Source organism: Triticum aestivum, chromosome 7A (genome assembly GCF_018294505.1).
Source record: "Triticum aestivum cultivar Chinese Spring chromosome 7A, IWGSC CS RefSeq v2.1, whole genome shotgun sequence".
Taxonomy (NCBI): Eukaryota; Viridiplantae; Streptophyta; class Magnoliopsida; order Poales; family Poaceae; genus Triticum; species Triticum aestivum.
The window spans coordinates 275,273,478-275,289,511 of NC_057812.1; the positions used below are offsets into that span (position 1 = coordinate 275,273,478).

Sequence of the window (16,034 nt, forward strand, 5' to 3'; positions counted from 1 at the left end):
CCTCGTACATGGCCGAAGCTTGGCTTTTATATGCCGTAAAAATAACGCATGCACTAGAATACCTAATTAGCTGGACTCTCGTACAAGACTCCTAGGAAGCCACGCTAATATTTCCACCTGATTTTATGCCAACTAACACACGCACCAACGACTTGGATATCTATTCAAGCACGAAAAAAAAACTACCTAAAATAACAATCTCTCTCCTGATTTGATGGAGATTAGGAAAGAACCTAATCTTATTTTCCCTGGTGTCGTACGGAAGGTAGGAATAATCTCCTCCAGTACCGGTTCATGATTGGCATGTAACCCATCAGGCCTTTCTATGCGCACAAGTCCATGTGAATAGCTTCTCATGCATGCTTCATTCAAATATACTCCACTATCACTTTGATTTATCTTTTTGTTGTTGGTTCGTAACCTCGTGCACTTGTCACGTGTATCACCCGAGCAATAACATTTTGATGTACAAATAGCTAGGCCGGCCACACCAGGTCCACATAACTGGCGCACACGATCATCCTTTCCTCGATGAAATATGGATGTATTTTCAACAACTTTTCTATGACTTAACTCTTTTACTGGTTCAACTTGCATAGCACTATCATCTGTTGGTATGTGTGGCGATATCGTGTCTGTATCACACTTCGAGTATCGGAGAGGTATCTCTGGGCCCTCCCGGTAATACACATCATGATAAGCCTTGTAAGCAATGTGACTAATGAGTTAGTTACAAGATGATGTGTTACGAAACGAACAAATAGACTTGCCGGTAACGAGATTGAACTAGGTATGAAGATACCGACGGTCAAATCTTGGGCAAGTAACATACAGATAACAAAGTGAATAACATATGTTGTCATTACGGTACGACCGATAAAGATCTTCGTAGGATATGTGGGAACCAATATGAGCATCCAGGTTCCGCTGTTGGTGATTGACCGGAGAGGTGTCTCGGTCATGTCTACATAGTTCTCGAACCCGTAGGGTCCGCACGCTTAACGTTCGATGACGATTTTTTATTATATGAGTTATGTGATTTGGTGACCGAATGTTGTTCGGAGTCCCGGATGAGATCACGGACATGACGAGGAGTCTCGAAATGGTCGAGAGGTAAGATTCATATATTGGACGATGATATTCGGACACCGGAAGTGTTACAGGGGTACCGGGTACATATCAGGTCACCGGAAGGGGTTCCGGGCATCCCCTGGCAACTACATGAGCCTAATGGGCCAAGAAGGGGACAGACCAGCCCCTATGGGGCTGGTGCGCCCCATGTAGGCCAAATAAGGGGGGAAGAAAAGAGGGGAAGAGAGAAAGGAAGGGGAGCAATTCGGCCTCCCCCTTCCTTCTCTCCTCCCTCCTCCTTCCTTCCCCCTCTGGATGAATATGGAAGGGGGGAGGCCGAATTGGGAGGCGCCCAAGTAGGATTCCTCCTACTTGGGGCGCCCCCTTGGCTGCCTCTCCTCCCCTCCAACCTATATATATGAGGGGGCACCGCTAGAACACACAACGACGATTGTTAGCCGTGTGCGGCGCCCCCCTCCACAGTTTACGCCTCCGGTCATATTGTCGTAGTGCTTAGGCGAAGCCCTGCGCGGATCACTTCACCATCACTGTCACCATGCCGTCGTGCTGACGAAACTCTCCCTCGACACTTTGCTGGATCAAGAGTTCGGGGGACGTCATCGAGCTGAACGTGTGCAGAACTCGGAGGTGCCGTACGTTCGGTACTTGATCGATCGGAATGAGAAGAAGTTCGACTACATCAACCGCGTTGTCAAACGCTTCCGCTTTCGGTCTACGAGGATATGTGGACACACTCTCCCCTCTCGTTGCTATGCATCTCCTAGATAGATCTTGCGTGAGCGTAGGATTATTTTTGAAATTGCATGCTACGTTTCCCAACAGTAAAACCCTACGTCCTGCTTGATTGTATTCAATGAGTATAGGGGTTACAAGAGTTGATCTACCTCGAGATCGTAATGGCTAAACCCTAGTTGTCTAGCCTATGAGAATTCTGATAGCCTCTACGGACTAAACCATCCGGTTTATATACACACCGGAGGGGTCTAGGGTTGTACAGAGTCGGTTTGTAAGGGAAGGAAATAACATATCTGGACACCAAACTTGCCTTCCACGCATATGGGAGTCCTAACCAGACACGGGGGAAAGTATTCTGCTTTTATCTTCACAACCCATCAGTTCGGCCCATATCAAATAGTCCAGACACCCGAGGACCCCCTAATCCAAGACTCCCTCAGCCATATCTCCGAATCAGACACTACCCTCTCACGCCAGCAACAAATTGGCTACTACTAAGTTCCCATGCAGCCATCCACAATTCCGCAATTATGGACCAACGGAGTATTCTGCCCCCACCGGTCCTTGTATTTTGAAAGATCCATAGGGCCCGGAACCCCGACAAAGAAAACACAAGGTTGTAAATGGAAAACCAACTCGGGCCACTATGCCAATCAGCTTCATAGTGTGGATATGTATGTTAATGTGGATTTGGACCATTTAAGTGTATATATCAATTTGAAGTGTCCAAACATGGGAATGTTCTTAATTGTAATATTAGAGAGATAAATGACAAATATAAATGACTAGCTTTGAGAAATAAGATTGAAGAATTCAATTGTGTTATTCTATGCCTTTAGAAAACTAAGAGAGAACATTTTGACTTGCATTATGTCAGAAATTGTTGCCCAAGGAGACTAAGTAAGCTCGGGCCTCTCGGGGTATTTTGATTGCCTGGAATGATTACTTCTTATCTCGCCAAACTGAGTTCAAGAATGATCATTTTCATATATATGAAGTCTTCATCAGTGCATAATAATGATTCTTGGCTCCTAAGTAATATATATGGTCCTTGTTAGTCTGAGGCTAGAGCTATATTCCTTAATTGGTTCCAAACTATTGATATGCCTGATGATAGAGATTGGTTGGCTCTAGGTGATTTTAACTATGTGGGGTGTTCTGGGAACAAAAATAAAGAGGGTGTCTACATTTCAGATATAATAATTTTAATGCATCTATCAGTGCTCTCGTGCTAGTATAAATTCCTTTGAAATGCATGCTTTACTTTTGGAGCAACATGCAAAATTCTCCCATCCTAGAGAAATTCGGCTAGTTTTTTTACTTTTGAAGCGAGGAACCTTCATTACCCCAATACCCTAGTTCTTCCTCTTGACACGCCTATTTCTAATCATATTCCTTATATGATTAAAATCGGCACCTCCATCCCCAAGTCTAAAATATCTAGATTTTGCAATTGTTGGTTGCAACACCCTAATTTCAAGGAAGCTAATAAAAGGCTTTGGGAACAACGGGTTCCTAAAATTGATAGTGCGTAAAGACTCACTACAAAGTTTAAGATATTAAGAAAGGGTTTGAAAGTTTGGGCTAGCTATATCTATATTCTTGCTTCCACCATCAGTTCCACTAATGAGGTCATCCTTTTCATTAACACTATCAAGGAATTTGGAAACCTGAATATCATTGAATGTAATGGTAGAGATATTCTAAAGGAGCACTTAATCAAGTTGCTATCTTACCAGTGGATCTACTAGAAACAAAGGGCAATTGTCAGATGGACTAAGATGGGAGAAGCCAATTCTAAATGTTTTTCATGCTAAACCCACAATCATATACATACACAAATCATATTGTTTCCCTGAAAGTTGATTTGGGATTGGAACACCATGATCATCATGCTAAAGCTGCTATTTATGGACACCATTCAAACAAAGATTGGGCACTTCTGTGCAAAGTCACAATCTGCTGAACCTGGAAACTTTAATTACTACAAGGACTAGTCTAGATTTCTTAGAAGCTCCTTTTTCTAAATCTGATATTGATGAGGTAGTGAAGAATGCCCCTTGATAAGGGACTTGGTTCTGATGGATTTAATATTGACTTCATCAACGCTTGTTGGAATATTATTGTTGATGATTTGTATTGCCTTATTAATGACTTCTATCATGGAAGAGCATATTTATAGAGCAACAACTCGTGTTTCATCACTCTGATTCCTAAATAAGTTCTACTTGTGAATGTAATTGATTTTAGCCATCTCTTTGTTGGATTTCTCCATCAAAATAATTACGAAGTTGTTGGCCAATAGGCTCCAAAGAATTGTCTTGAATTTGGTTCATGCTAATCAATATGGCTTCCTAAAATCAAGATCTATCCTGGATTGTCTGGCATGGGCATATGAATAAATTCAACAATGCTAGTAGTCTGGCAAGCATTTGATCATTCTAAAATTAGATTTTGAGAATACTTATGATATGATTGAACATCAAACTATAAAGCAGTTGTTGGTAGCCAAAGTTTTTGGTAAGAGATGGCTTTGATGGATTGACATGATTTACTCCTTTGTTTATTCAGTTGTACTTCTGAATGGCATCCCAGGCATGCAATACCCTTGCAAGGGAGGTGTCAGACAAGGAGATCCACTCTCCCCTCTTATATTTGTCATGGCTACAGATTTGCTACAATCAATTTTTAATGAAGATGAGGTCAACAATCTTATCCGGCATTCCCTGCCTACTGGTGCATGCCATGATTTCCCTATTGTCCAATATGTTGATGATACCATTTTTTTGTTATGCATGTCTGCCCTATTCAACTTTAGCACATTCAAAGTCTTATGTTGCACAGTCTATACCGGACTCGGAGTTAATTAAAGTAAATCTATGATTTTGCCCATCAATGTGCCTGGCAACAGTTGAACATGCTTCTATTGTTGGGTGTGTGCAAGGATCTTTTCCCTTTACATACTTGCACTAGTGTTAGGCCTCCCCCTTTGTACCACCAAACCCAAGATAAATGATTTCTGCCTGTTATGAAGAGAAGTGAGAGAAGGATGTCTAGATGATCATCATTCCTTTTATATGGGGAAACGCTTCAGTTGGTAAAGATTGTCTCACTAGTTTTCCCACACTCTTTATGTGCTCTAGAGTTGCCCAAATTTGTGCTTGACCAAATTAACAAATATCTTAAGCATTGTTTCTAGAGAAACTATGGCATGGAAGATAAAGGTACTACTTTGAAGGCTCGGGACAAAGTTTTCCTGCCAAAGTGGATGGTGGGTTCGGTGTGTTGGGCATTGAAACTCATAACAAGGCTTTGCTGATGAAGCATTTGCACAAAATTTTCAACCACTATGATTTAACTTAGGTCAATCTCATTCAGGAATCCTATTATGCATCTTGACCAACTCAAGATATATTGATTGGATACTTTTGGAGGAAGAGCATTCTCAAGCTGCTACCTAAATTAAAAGTTACTGCTTCCTGTCAGATTGGTCAAGGTCACACCATTCTTCAATAGTGAGATAGATGGGGACTAGGGAGAGAGGAGTTGTTTACAATTATTTCCATATCTCTATTCATTTGTTATGAATGATACAATCTCAATCAAGCAAGCAGTCATTTGCCCCAATTTGGAAGAGCTTTTTCGCGAACCTCTTTCCTTGCAAGATTTCCACCAGTTTGAACAATTGTAGGCTTTGTTGCATCAAATTCATCTCTCTAAGGATAAGGACAAATGGCTATACTCCTGGAATTCTCCAATCTTTTCTGCCACCAAGATGTATACGTCTTTGAGAATATGTGCCTTGCTCATCCTATTCTCAAATTTGTCTCAGAAATTGTTGTTATTCTAAGATATAAGGTTTTCTTCTAATTGTTGTTGCATGATAGATTGAACACTAGGAATCTGCCTCAAAGGAAATACTTCCAGCTCTAATTTTATGTTCTTTGCACTCAGTGTGTGGAGACTTCCTTGCACTTATTTTGAAACTACCCTTTTGCCTGAGTTGTTGGGATTCAATTCATAATAGGAGAGGAAGCACTTATGTCCTCCTAGACATCCAGCCGTCCGTCGTAGCTCTATCTTCTGATATTGCTCTTGATATTTTGATCATGGGTTGTTGGAACATTTGGATGCAAATAAATAGTAAGATCCTTAGAAACATTGCACCAAGTACCAATGCGTGGAAAGTCCTTCTAAAACAAGATCTCGGGATAGTGAGCCTAAGGATCAAGGATAATAAAGTTCAACCCTTCAACACTGGATTGAAAACACACTCTAATTTTGCCATGTTTCCCAAGCAAAAGGAATTGGCTAATTCATTTTGGTTTATCATTTTGTATTTTCTTTGCTATTGTGCAGCTTGGTTCTCCTTCTGGTGTGGGTTGATTCTTCCAACATATACATCATGTAACTCGAAGAAAGGACATGCAGGGACTGGATTCACATGCAACAAAAAACACAAATAGAATTGGCACAAGTTAGAAGACATGGTTAATGGAATGCATGGGGCAAAATTTTGTGTAGGTCAGTCCATCGTAGTGGGTGCACTTGTAGAATCTATAGCCGGGTTGCAATCCCTTGCGAGCGGTGGAGGTCATGAGGTCGTCACCGTAGAAAGGCAATGTAATTAGGAAGGGGAGCTCCTGGTTTTGGGAAGCATTAGAAGATGGCCCGGATGCTGACATCGTGGGGTCGATGTGGTGTGGAGTGAGACTGGGGGAGATAGAGGATCGATCGAAAGACCTAAAACGAAGGAGACAGTTCTTTTGCGTTCTGTTTAGATCACGAAGGAGCTAGTTGATGTCATGGGCTAGAAAGAATAACACATGGAAACCACGCGGAAATGATGTTTTGAAGTTTTGAAAAAAAAATCTAAAAAAGGGATGTTAAGAAGGTGATGTTCTATTCCATGCAAAATTCCAAGTTGATTTTTTTCATAGCTCGCATCCGGTAATGTGTTTCATACTATCCATTGATGAATTTGGTATTTTGTTTTCATAGTTTGCATCCCGTAATGTGTCTAAACTTTAATTTTTGCATAGCAATAGAGCATGACCCTCTTAACATCTTGTATTTTTTCCAGTTTTTTTAACATTTCAAACGTGGTTTTCACAAGGGGCGTGCTACGCATCAACCGGGTGATGTTTAGAAAAGATCCGCCACCTCGGTAGTCATTGGATGATGAGCTCGGCAGCCATTTGATCTTCTCCCCGTGAGTGTGCGGCAGCCTTTGCAACAAGGCTCGTGTTGAACTCGTCACTTTGCAAAACGTTGAACGGTTTTTCTTTGGAACAAGGCCTATGTTTCAGAAACAAAGCCCTTGCCGCAGAAAGAAAAACTTCATTGTTGACCCCTTTGCAACATACGTAGTGTTGCACTCGTGCAACAAGAGTCTTGTTGCAAAAAACAAAATCCCTTTTGTCGTTGGCCGTCGCAATTTGCAACAATATCGTTGTAGCAGAAACTCATCTATGACCTCTTGCTGGACGTGACGGTGTTGCTGGAGGCCGAGACATGGAGGCGCACTGGAGGATGCAGACGTTGTTGGTGGCCGGCCTGGAGCATGTAGGTCCCCGGCATGGGGCTAGCAGGGGTGGCATGACTGTCATCCGGTGTGAATGAAGGTGGTCGAGGTCGCGCTGAGGTGGAGGCCTCGATTCGTGGCAGGTGCGGCAGGTAGGTGCCGACGGCCAGCGTGATTCGTGGTGTGTTGAATGCGTTGAAAAGGGAAGGAAGAAGAAAATGAGTGGCTCACATTTGTTCTGTATGAGATAAGGTAGAGGACGGGACCCATGAGGGACATGTGACGCATGTACAAGACTGGTTGCATGATGGACGTGACAAACAACGTTTGCAACAAGCACGTTGTTGCACTGCTTGCTTTGCAACTGGAGCCAAGTTGCAAAGGTTGAAGATGGTTGCACACCGTTTGATCAAAATCAAATCTGACGACTACCAAGGCGGTTGACGCGCGCAGCTTCATCCGCCGGTGAACAGTAGCATTTTCTTATTCTTTTCATAAAGTTTTCTTTGAATGTTGGTTTGCATGTGATATTCTTCCCAAGGGCTAGGGGATACGTGGCCGTTTGAGGGCGAGTTACGGCGTGAGCGGCCATCCCGGCTCAGGAAATTGCCGTCGGTCTCTTGGGTGTGCCGTGAGAGTTTGAATGGCACCAACCTCCAATGAATATTGTGGGCCAAATTCATTTGTAGTAAACATACGGAGCAGATACAAATGGAGAATTACATCACATATCTCGAGAAACCTTGACGGCGTGGAGTTCGAGTGCATCTGATCCTGGGCACTGAAACAAATTCTCGAGAAACAATGATTTACTCTACTAATAAATCCGCCTATCTCCAACAATTCTTTGGTTCTTATTCCAGGGCAAACTTCCCAATCCTTTGGAGTTCAAAAAAAGGTGCAGCCCAAATGCAAGCTCTTTCTTCGGCTTTGGATTCATGAAAGGATCTTCGCAAGTGATAATCTTGCCAAGCGAGGTAGTATTCCCCATGAGCCCCTTTGCCGTTTATGCGACCAGGAGCATGAAACTGCCTCCTCTTGCTCAACTGTCCCTATGCCCGTGGCTTCCGGCACCTCATGAATGACTGGCTAGACTCGAATGTGTTCACTGCTGCGGCCCTCCTAGCTGCGTCGCCGGAGCAATGGTGGAATCGACAATTTCCACGGCTCGAGCTATCTATGCACGCTGGAACACCGGAAAGATATAGAGTTTTTCAGGACGCCACTTAACACAAAGATCCGATTTTGTCGATGGTCAAGCAAGACCGCCAGCTTCCTGCCTGTAGCTCTCAATGGTTGAAATGCATGGAGAAAATGAGCCAGACACAGATCATGACTGATATCCACCCCTATGGTTGTCTCTCTGTATTCTTCTTTCCTTCTCTTTTTCTTGTGCTACAAGCTCTGTAACCTGAACAATTACCCTCTTCTACGTGTGCCGCACCGTCAAGATTATATATGCAGCAACCTGGCTGAAAATAACATCGCACGACCGCTTCCCAGGAATGCGATGCAGAGAACCCCCTATTTTATTTCGATGAATCTGAAGTTACTATAAAATGTCATGATCTCTACAGTACAACACGCTAGGTGGAGATAATGGTGCCAGTTTTGCACCGGATGTGGTCTCGAGAATCTATACCGACATTTTACATCAAAGCGGCTTGCTCACATCTCTCCGTGGGTGCTGCTACCATGACCTCTTCATCGCCAAAGTTTGGAGCCTTGGGAATCAGGCCAAGGATCTTGAACATTGCCTGGTCCGCATCAAAGTCATTGTTCGCAGTTGTCAGGAGCTTTTCACCGGCGAAGATCGAGTTGGCCCCAGCGAGAAAGCAGAGAGCTTGTTCTGGCATGGAGAACCGTACTCTCCCTGCCGAAAGTCTCACCATTGCCTTTGGCATCACAATCCGTGCGCTGGCAATCATGCGGATCATTTCCCATATCTCTACAGGCTGGTAATGCGCATTAGTTAGCAAAAGCAATTATTACAAATAAATCAGCATATAATCTTAGCGTGAAGCTGGTTATATTCTGTATATCATACCCAATTGACAACTGAGGTTATCCAAGCCTGTTTTACGATAACTTTCGACATCTTAACCTACAAGAAAATAATCAACAGTAACATACCTTCTGATCCTGAAGAGGCGTGCCTTTGACAGCAATCAATGCATTGATAGGAACGCTCTCTGGGTGTGTCGGCAAAGTGGCCAGTGTATGCAACAGCCCTACACGGTCTTCCTCCGCCTCTCCAAGACCAATAATTCCACCTGCAAACAGGAAACAGTACATCAAGTTATTTCATTAATAAAGAGGCAAAGACACATATATAGGAATCACACGATGGAAGTTATAATTATCAGTGATTTAAGCACAATAACCTGAGCAGACGCTTATTCCAGCTTCACGGACATGCTGAAGAGTCTGTAATCTATCATCGTACGATCTTGTAGAAATAATGTTGGGGTAATATTCTCTTGATGTATCTAGGTTATGATTATAAGCTGTAAGTCCAGCCTTCTTGAGTTCTTCAGCTTGTTGTTTCTCTAGCATGCCCAGGGTGCAACAGACCTCCATGCCCATACCTCTGCACAGATATTTATCCAATATATATTGCATTTTAAAAATAGAATATGATTAAGAAAATTTGCATTTTTCCTAATATTTCCTCAAACGCTATGCATTGTGATCAAAATATGTTATACACACTAATTCTACCATGTTAGCTTTTTCGATAAATACCTTATGTCCTTGACATATTCAAGAATCTGGTTGAAATTTGTTTTCCTGCCAATTGTCTCTCTCCATGCGGCTCCCATGCAAAATCGGGTGCTCCCAGCCTCCTTTGCCTAAGAGGTAATAGGACAGAAGAAGGAACACGACGATTAAGTATCTATGTGGGCCAGCCAATGTTTCCATGAACCATAAACTTGGACACAAACAGTACCTTTTTTGCTGCTTCTAGGACGGCATCTTTCTTCATTAATTTTTCGGCCTTCAATCCAGTGCTGTATCTTGAAGACTGTGGACAGTATGAACAATCTTCACTGCACCCACCAGTTTTTATTGAAAGAAGTGTGCATTCCTGCACTTCTCTAAATTTATGGACATTCCTATGGACCTGAGCCTACAAAAGATGACAGTATTATCTGATTAAATTTGAAGACAAGGTAACTAAGATTTTGTTTCCCCCTTTTACGAGAAACAAAGTTAATAAATCTTCCTTGGGATGAAATGACATTACAGGAAAATGTGGTGAATGTGCTGAACAGAACAATGAATGAGTGGAATGATCATCCTGCATGTCTCTTTTGTACATAACTACATATAATCAACACAGAGGCACCAAGCTTACAAATTCATATGGTGCAAACAATGCTTACAAGCTGTGATGCACCAAGTTGATCAGAACCGTTACAGTTTTACATCAAATAAATAATGTAGTTATTACCTAACACCTTGACTTGTGCATTAGTCATGCTAAATTTGTTACTGATTTCCATCTACAATCAAATAGTGGACAATTGAGGATTTATGAAAAAGATTTCCAAGTACATAGCATATGACCTTCGGTACCTCATAAACCCATTCCCACCACATAAATCCTCCTAAAGATGATACTTTCGGTAGTCTTGAATCCCAAGCATCCAAACACTCTGTACATAAAATCCTTGATGCAAATTTCCAGATTATACTCCCTAAATGTCCTTGAGTACAGTATACACCTTACAAAGTAACTAAATAGATTATCCTTATGACAAAATTATCCTTACATCTACAATCCATATGAACACGCCAATGAGAAGATAATTTCCTGGAAGCCAGAACTATTCTTACGGCAAAATTTCCCAGGAAGACGTTATGCACTATTCGATTTGAATTCTTCTCTGGGAATTAAGCTGTAGAATTCTGAAACTGGTAGATAACGAGAAAGAAAGTTGCCACCTACCACTGGCAACACCAAACCATTAACAAGGCCCCAAAAAAACTTTATCGATGCTACTTAGTAATGTTCTTTGTGTCAATCGCCACTTTTAACTGTTCAGCAATCATGACCGAGAATATCTCTTGTGCTAAATCGGACGTCAAGAACGAAATCCCACTCGACTTGACACCACTGTCAATGATGGGGACTCTCCATTACTAAAAGGCTCCGAAGTGAAAAGGTTGAAGCTAATTTCCACCATGCCGACTGCAATGTTCGGTGGCAGATTAACACTATTTAACTAATAATTCCAAGTGGTGTTAGCTGGAATGGGTGTGGATGTTAAATACATGGGCCAGCGGGTGCTAGCAGCCTCTAGCATAGTACCTATATTATTTGATAAGATTAAAGGTAACTTGTGCACAAATATTTCATAATCCTGGTTTACCAATCAGAAAGTGTCACTCCCCCAAAGGCAATACCTCTCCGTGCACTCCCCAAGCTCCTCCAAGCAAACTAATCCCAAAATGAGCCACACTCAATGTCACTCGCAACACGAACGTCTAAAGGAAAAGTAGCCCAACTGGAGCTGCTCGTCTACCCGCCACAGTCCAGAGGGCGCAGAGGAGCGACCTTGGCAGCAAATCTAGAGCCGGGAGCACGAGACCACTGGGAAATTGGGGGCACTACCAACTTGGAACGGAAAGCAGACGGAAAAGGGGGAGTGAGAGAGTATGTACCCCGTGGAAGAGGAGGTCGAGGAGCGGGGAGTCGTAGATGGCCTGGATCTCGGGGCGGGTCCAGTCGTTCCTGGGCCCGTCCCGCACCGCCCGCTCCGCCTCCGCCGCGGCCGCCGATACCGATGAGAAAGGCGCGGCGCTAACGGCGGAGGCGAGGGGAGGGCAGAGGCGGGAGCGGAGGCTGCGCGCGAGCAGCAGCATCATGGCCGGCTCGGCGAGCAAAGCTGGCCGGAACGGAGCCGCTGCTACACTAGGCGATACTGCCGAGGAAGTTGTGTTGGAAAGCGAGAGTGCGATTTTGCTCCTTTAGCTGTTTACCGTGTTCCCGCGAGCATAGCGCATTTAGCTATGACTAGCTCAAGAGCATGTCTGAGACCTCCTCCCCTAACTCTAGACAGCTAGAGCAAACTCTCCTCTCCAAATTTCATCAGCGAGCCTATGGATTCGCTTTGTCTTTGCACGCCGCTCTGGCCGCCGGTGATGAGAAGAAAAATTTAAGGTTTTTAGTCCTCGCAAGTGTCGCACTTACTGAAAAAGGGTTTTCCCCCATTTTATATTATAAAGCAATGATCACCGATACAGTCAATGAAAACCACACAACACCACACCACACCATCACACAACACACCCAAGACCGGATAGCAGGTACAGGAACAGCCATAACACTCCAACACTCCAAACATACAACAAATGAGCAATAAGGACGGAGCTTGAAGTAGTCAGAGTAGTCCACCATGACAGACTGTCAGGGAGAGATGAGCCTGAGCTCGGCGAATGTAGCCCTCCAAGACAGCGCCTTCAAGAAAGGAAACGGCACCGGAGCACCGTCGCCATCGGATCCAAAGGATCATGGCTTTCACCTAGATCATTCGAAGGAGGAGAGTAGCCACGACGACGCCTTCAGGAAGGAGACGACGTCCACGGACGCCGCCGCCACCGGCCCGACCGAAGCCGAGCAGGGGATCGCCGTTGGCACCTTTGAAACGCCACCGCTCACCGAAGCACCGGCCGCCACGCCGCCCGAGCGGCCATCGCAACCAGCCCACACCTGAGTCACGCACCTCGCCCACAAGCAGCGCGACTACCACCATCGAGGCCGCCGCCCCGCCATCCATGACCCCTCCGCAGCCATAACGACGGCTAATGGACGTACTGACCGATGAGAGGTAAAATGGACTCCCTTCACCCCAAAACAAACCCTTGGCAGGAAGAAGGCCCAGCCGGCCAGATCCAGGTAGGGGAGAGGGTTGCTAGCAGCCGCGGGCCTCAACCTCGCCATAGCCGCCGGCCTTGACCTCTCCGCAGGTGCCAGCCTCGTCCTTGCCGTAGCCGCTGGCCTCGTCCTCGTCGCAGCCACCGCATTGCGCCACTGGGGATAGGGACCAGGAGAGCACCGTCGTCGTCGGATCCAAAGGATCATGGCTTTCACCTGGATCGAAGGGGGGGGGGTAGCCACGACGACACCTTCAGGAAGGAGACGACGCCCACGGACGCCGCCGCCACCGGCCCGACCGAAGCCAAGCAGGGGATCGCCCCCTGGCACGCACGCTCCACCTTTGAAACACCACCGCTCACCGAAGCACCGGCCGCCACGCCGCCCGAGAGGCCATCGCAACCAGGCCATACCTGAGTCGCGCACCTCGCCCACAAGCATAGCGACTACCACCATCGAGGTCGCCGCCCCGCCATCCATGACGCCTCTGCAACCACAACGACGCCTAATGGACGTAACCGAGCGATGAGAGGTAAAATGGACTCCCTTCACCCCAAAACGAACCCTTGGCAGGAAGAAGGCCCAGCCGGCCAGATCCAGGTAGGGGAGAGGGTTGCTAGCAGCCGCGGTCCTCAACCTCGCCGCAGCCGCCGACCTCGACCTCTCCGCAGGTGTCGGCCTCGTCCTTGTCGTAGCCGCTGGCCTCGTCCTCGCCACAGCCACCGCATTGCGCCACCGGGGATAGGGACCAGGAGGCCTCTGCCTCCCTCCCGAGTGCACCCCACCACCACCGGCCGGCCAACGGCACCCGCCAAGTCGTCGACGTCCGCCACAACCACCAGCCGAGCAGCATGCGAGAGAGGGTCGACCACCATCGTCACGGTGCCACCCCCACCAGCCGAAAGACGAGGCATGGATCGCCGCCCGTGACCAGCACCGCCCCGGGCCACGCCACCCGGATGGCCAGATTTGTCGGAGCCGCGACCAAAACCGGCCCCCAAGCGCGCACCTCCAGCACGCCACCCGCCACGCCATCGTCGGTCGGTTCTAGCGCGCCACCGCGCTGTCGCGCCCGCCGCTAGCGCGACACCCCGGCCCAGCCACCTCGGCCCATACTGAGCCCGCTGAGCGAAGGGGTGAGATCTCCCCACCGCCGTCGACGCCAACCAGACTTCGCCTGGCCGCACCCTTTGGCGGCGACGAGGTTGAGGAGGAGAAGGCGGGGGACCCCCGCCGGCGGCGGCCAGGGTTTCCTCCCGGACGCGAGCGGGGCGACCCGGGAGGAGGGAGGAAAGCAAGATCAAGTTACAGTTTTAAGCTGTTGTAGGTGCCGCGCTTGGGCGAATGGCGACACTTCTTCTTCAAATTTGTCTTACAAGCTTCGATTCACCTCGAGTTTGTCGGTCTGGACATAGTCGAAGGAGCTCTGGCGTAGATTCCTGCCATCTTCTTAGAGCGGTGAAGTTAAGAGTTTCTCATCATGTGGCGAGATTTGGTATCAGGTGCTTCAGATGATCAGATCTATGCAAGAGCTCAATGGCGACGACTGCGGCTCTAGGGCACTGATCCTTAGGGGCATGTGCATGAAGACATCCCGGCTGTCATCACCAAGATCAATCCGGCTTCGGTAGGAAAGCGGTGACAGTATTGACAACGCCGCGGAGGCGGCTCATTCTAGTGGCATTAGTGTTCGTTCGGTGGTCTCGAAATCTTGATGTATTTTCTAGAGTAAAGTGGACTATAGGTCCCCAAACTATTTGAGGGGTGTCACGTAGGTCCTCGAACTATGAAAACCATTATTCAGGTCCTTAAAGTGCAATAAGTGTGTCGTTCAGGTCCAAAATCAGCTAAACACTAAAGTAGTATGAGAACCATATTTTACCTAGCATGCCACACTTACTATAGTTCGAGGACCTGGATGAAAAGTTTCATAGTTTGAGAACTTACATGATATCTTTAAAATAGTTCAAGGACCTACTATGCACTTCGCTCTATTTTCTATTATGTTTGAAATTCGATGTACTTCCGCTGAACTTTTATAATAGATTTGATCATTTTCGAAGAAAAGCATCTCCAATAGGTGACCCCTGTAATAGGGCCAAGAAAAAGTTGGTTGAAGCATTTGCAACACCCGAAACATTTCACAACACTAAAGACCTCCCACTACAATAGATGGCCTAATTTTTTTTGAAAGCATATTGCATAGATCAATTCAAACAAACACCCAAACATTGCATAGATTTAAACCCGAAACATAAAAGTTCACCATACTACTTGATCTAACATAAACGATCACTACTACTCTACTTGTCTGACACACAGTGGATGTCGACCGAATTCCAATATGCCAGGGTCTCCTCTTGATCGGATGTGAACTCCTCCTTCGATGAAAGGTTGATCACCGTCGATGGTCCAGCCTCGTCCTCCTTCTTCACCGCCTTCTTCGTCTCGTGGTCTCGCTTCCAAAAGAACTCCGTCATGTATTGGATGTACTGTGAGTTCTCCCTCGCGAACCTCGCCATGGCTTCTGCATCGCTCTCGCCGGGAACAATGTAGATGAACTCCGCATTGCTCTTCTCCTCCTCCTCCTCATTAACCGGCATAATGTTCACTGGCAGACCGATGAACTCTGCATCCTCTCGGGTTGTGATCCCCGAGAAGTTGAGCTCCTCTCGCGGCCGGCCGAGCCGCCAAGCGACGATCTCATAGGCTCACGTCGTGATGCCCGCCGTCTTGAACGTGTCGAGCCAGTAGCGACGGTCGTCGCATTGGAACTCGACGCCGAAGTGGCCAGAGCCATGC

General features: G+C 46.2%; 1 protein-coding gene across 1 annotated transcript; it reads right to left on the reverse strand.

Moving 5' to 3' along the window:
• Window positions 1-8,862: 8,862 nt before the first annotated feature.
• On the reverse strand, window positions 8,863-12,374 carry LOC123152220 (biotin synthase, mitochondrial). Its single transcript, XM_044571824.1, has 6 exons — window positions 12,020-12,374; window positions 10,302-10,481; window positions 10,097-10,203; window positions 9,736-9,941; window positions 9,485-9,624; window positions 8,863-9,306 (listed from the first exon to the last, which is right to left on the reverse strand). The coding sequence occupies exons 1-6, from the start codon at window positions 12,221-12,223 to the stop codon at window positions 9,001-9,003; spliced, it is 1,143 nt and encodes a 380-aa protein (XP_044427759.1). The 5' UTR covers window positions 12,224-12,374; the 3' UTR covers window positions 8,863-9,000.
• Between the last annotated feature and the right edge of the window lie 3,660 nt (window positions 12,375-16,034).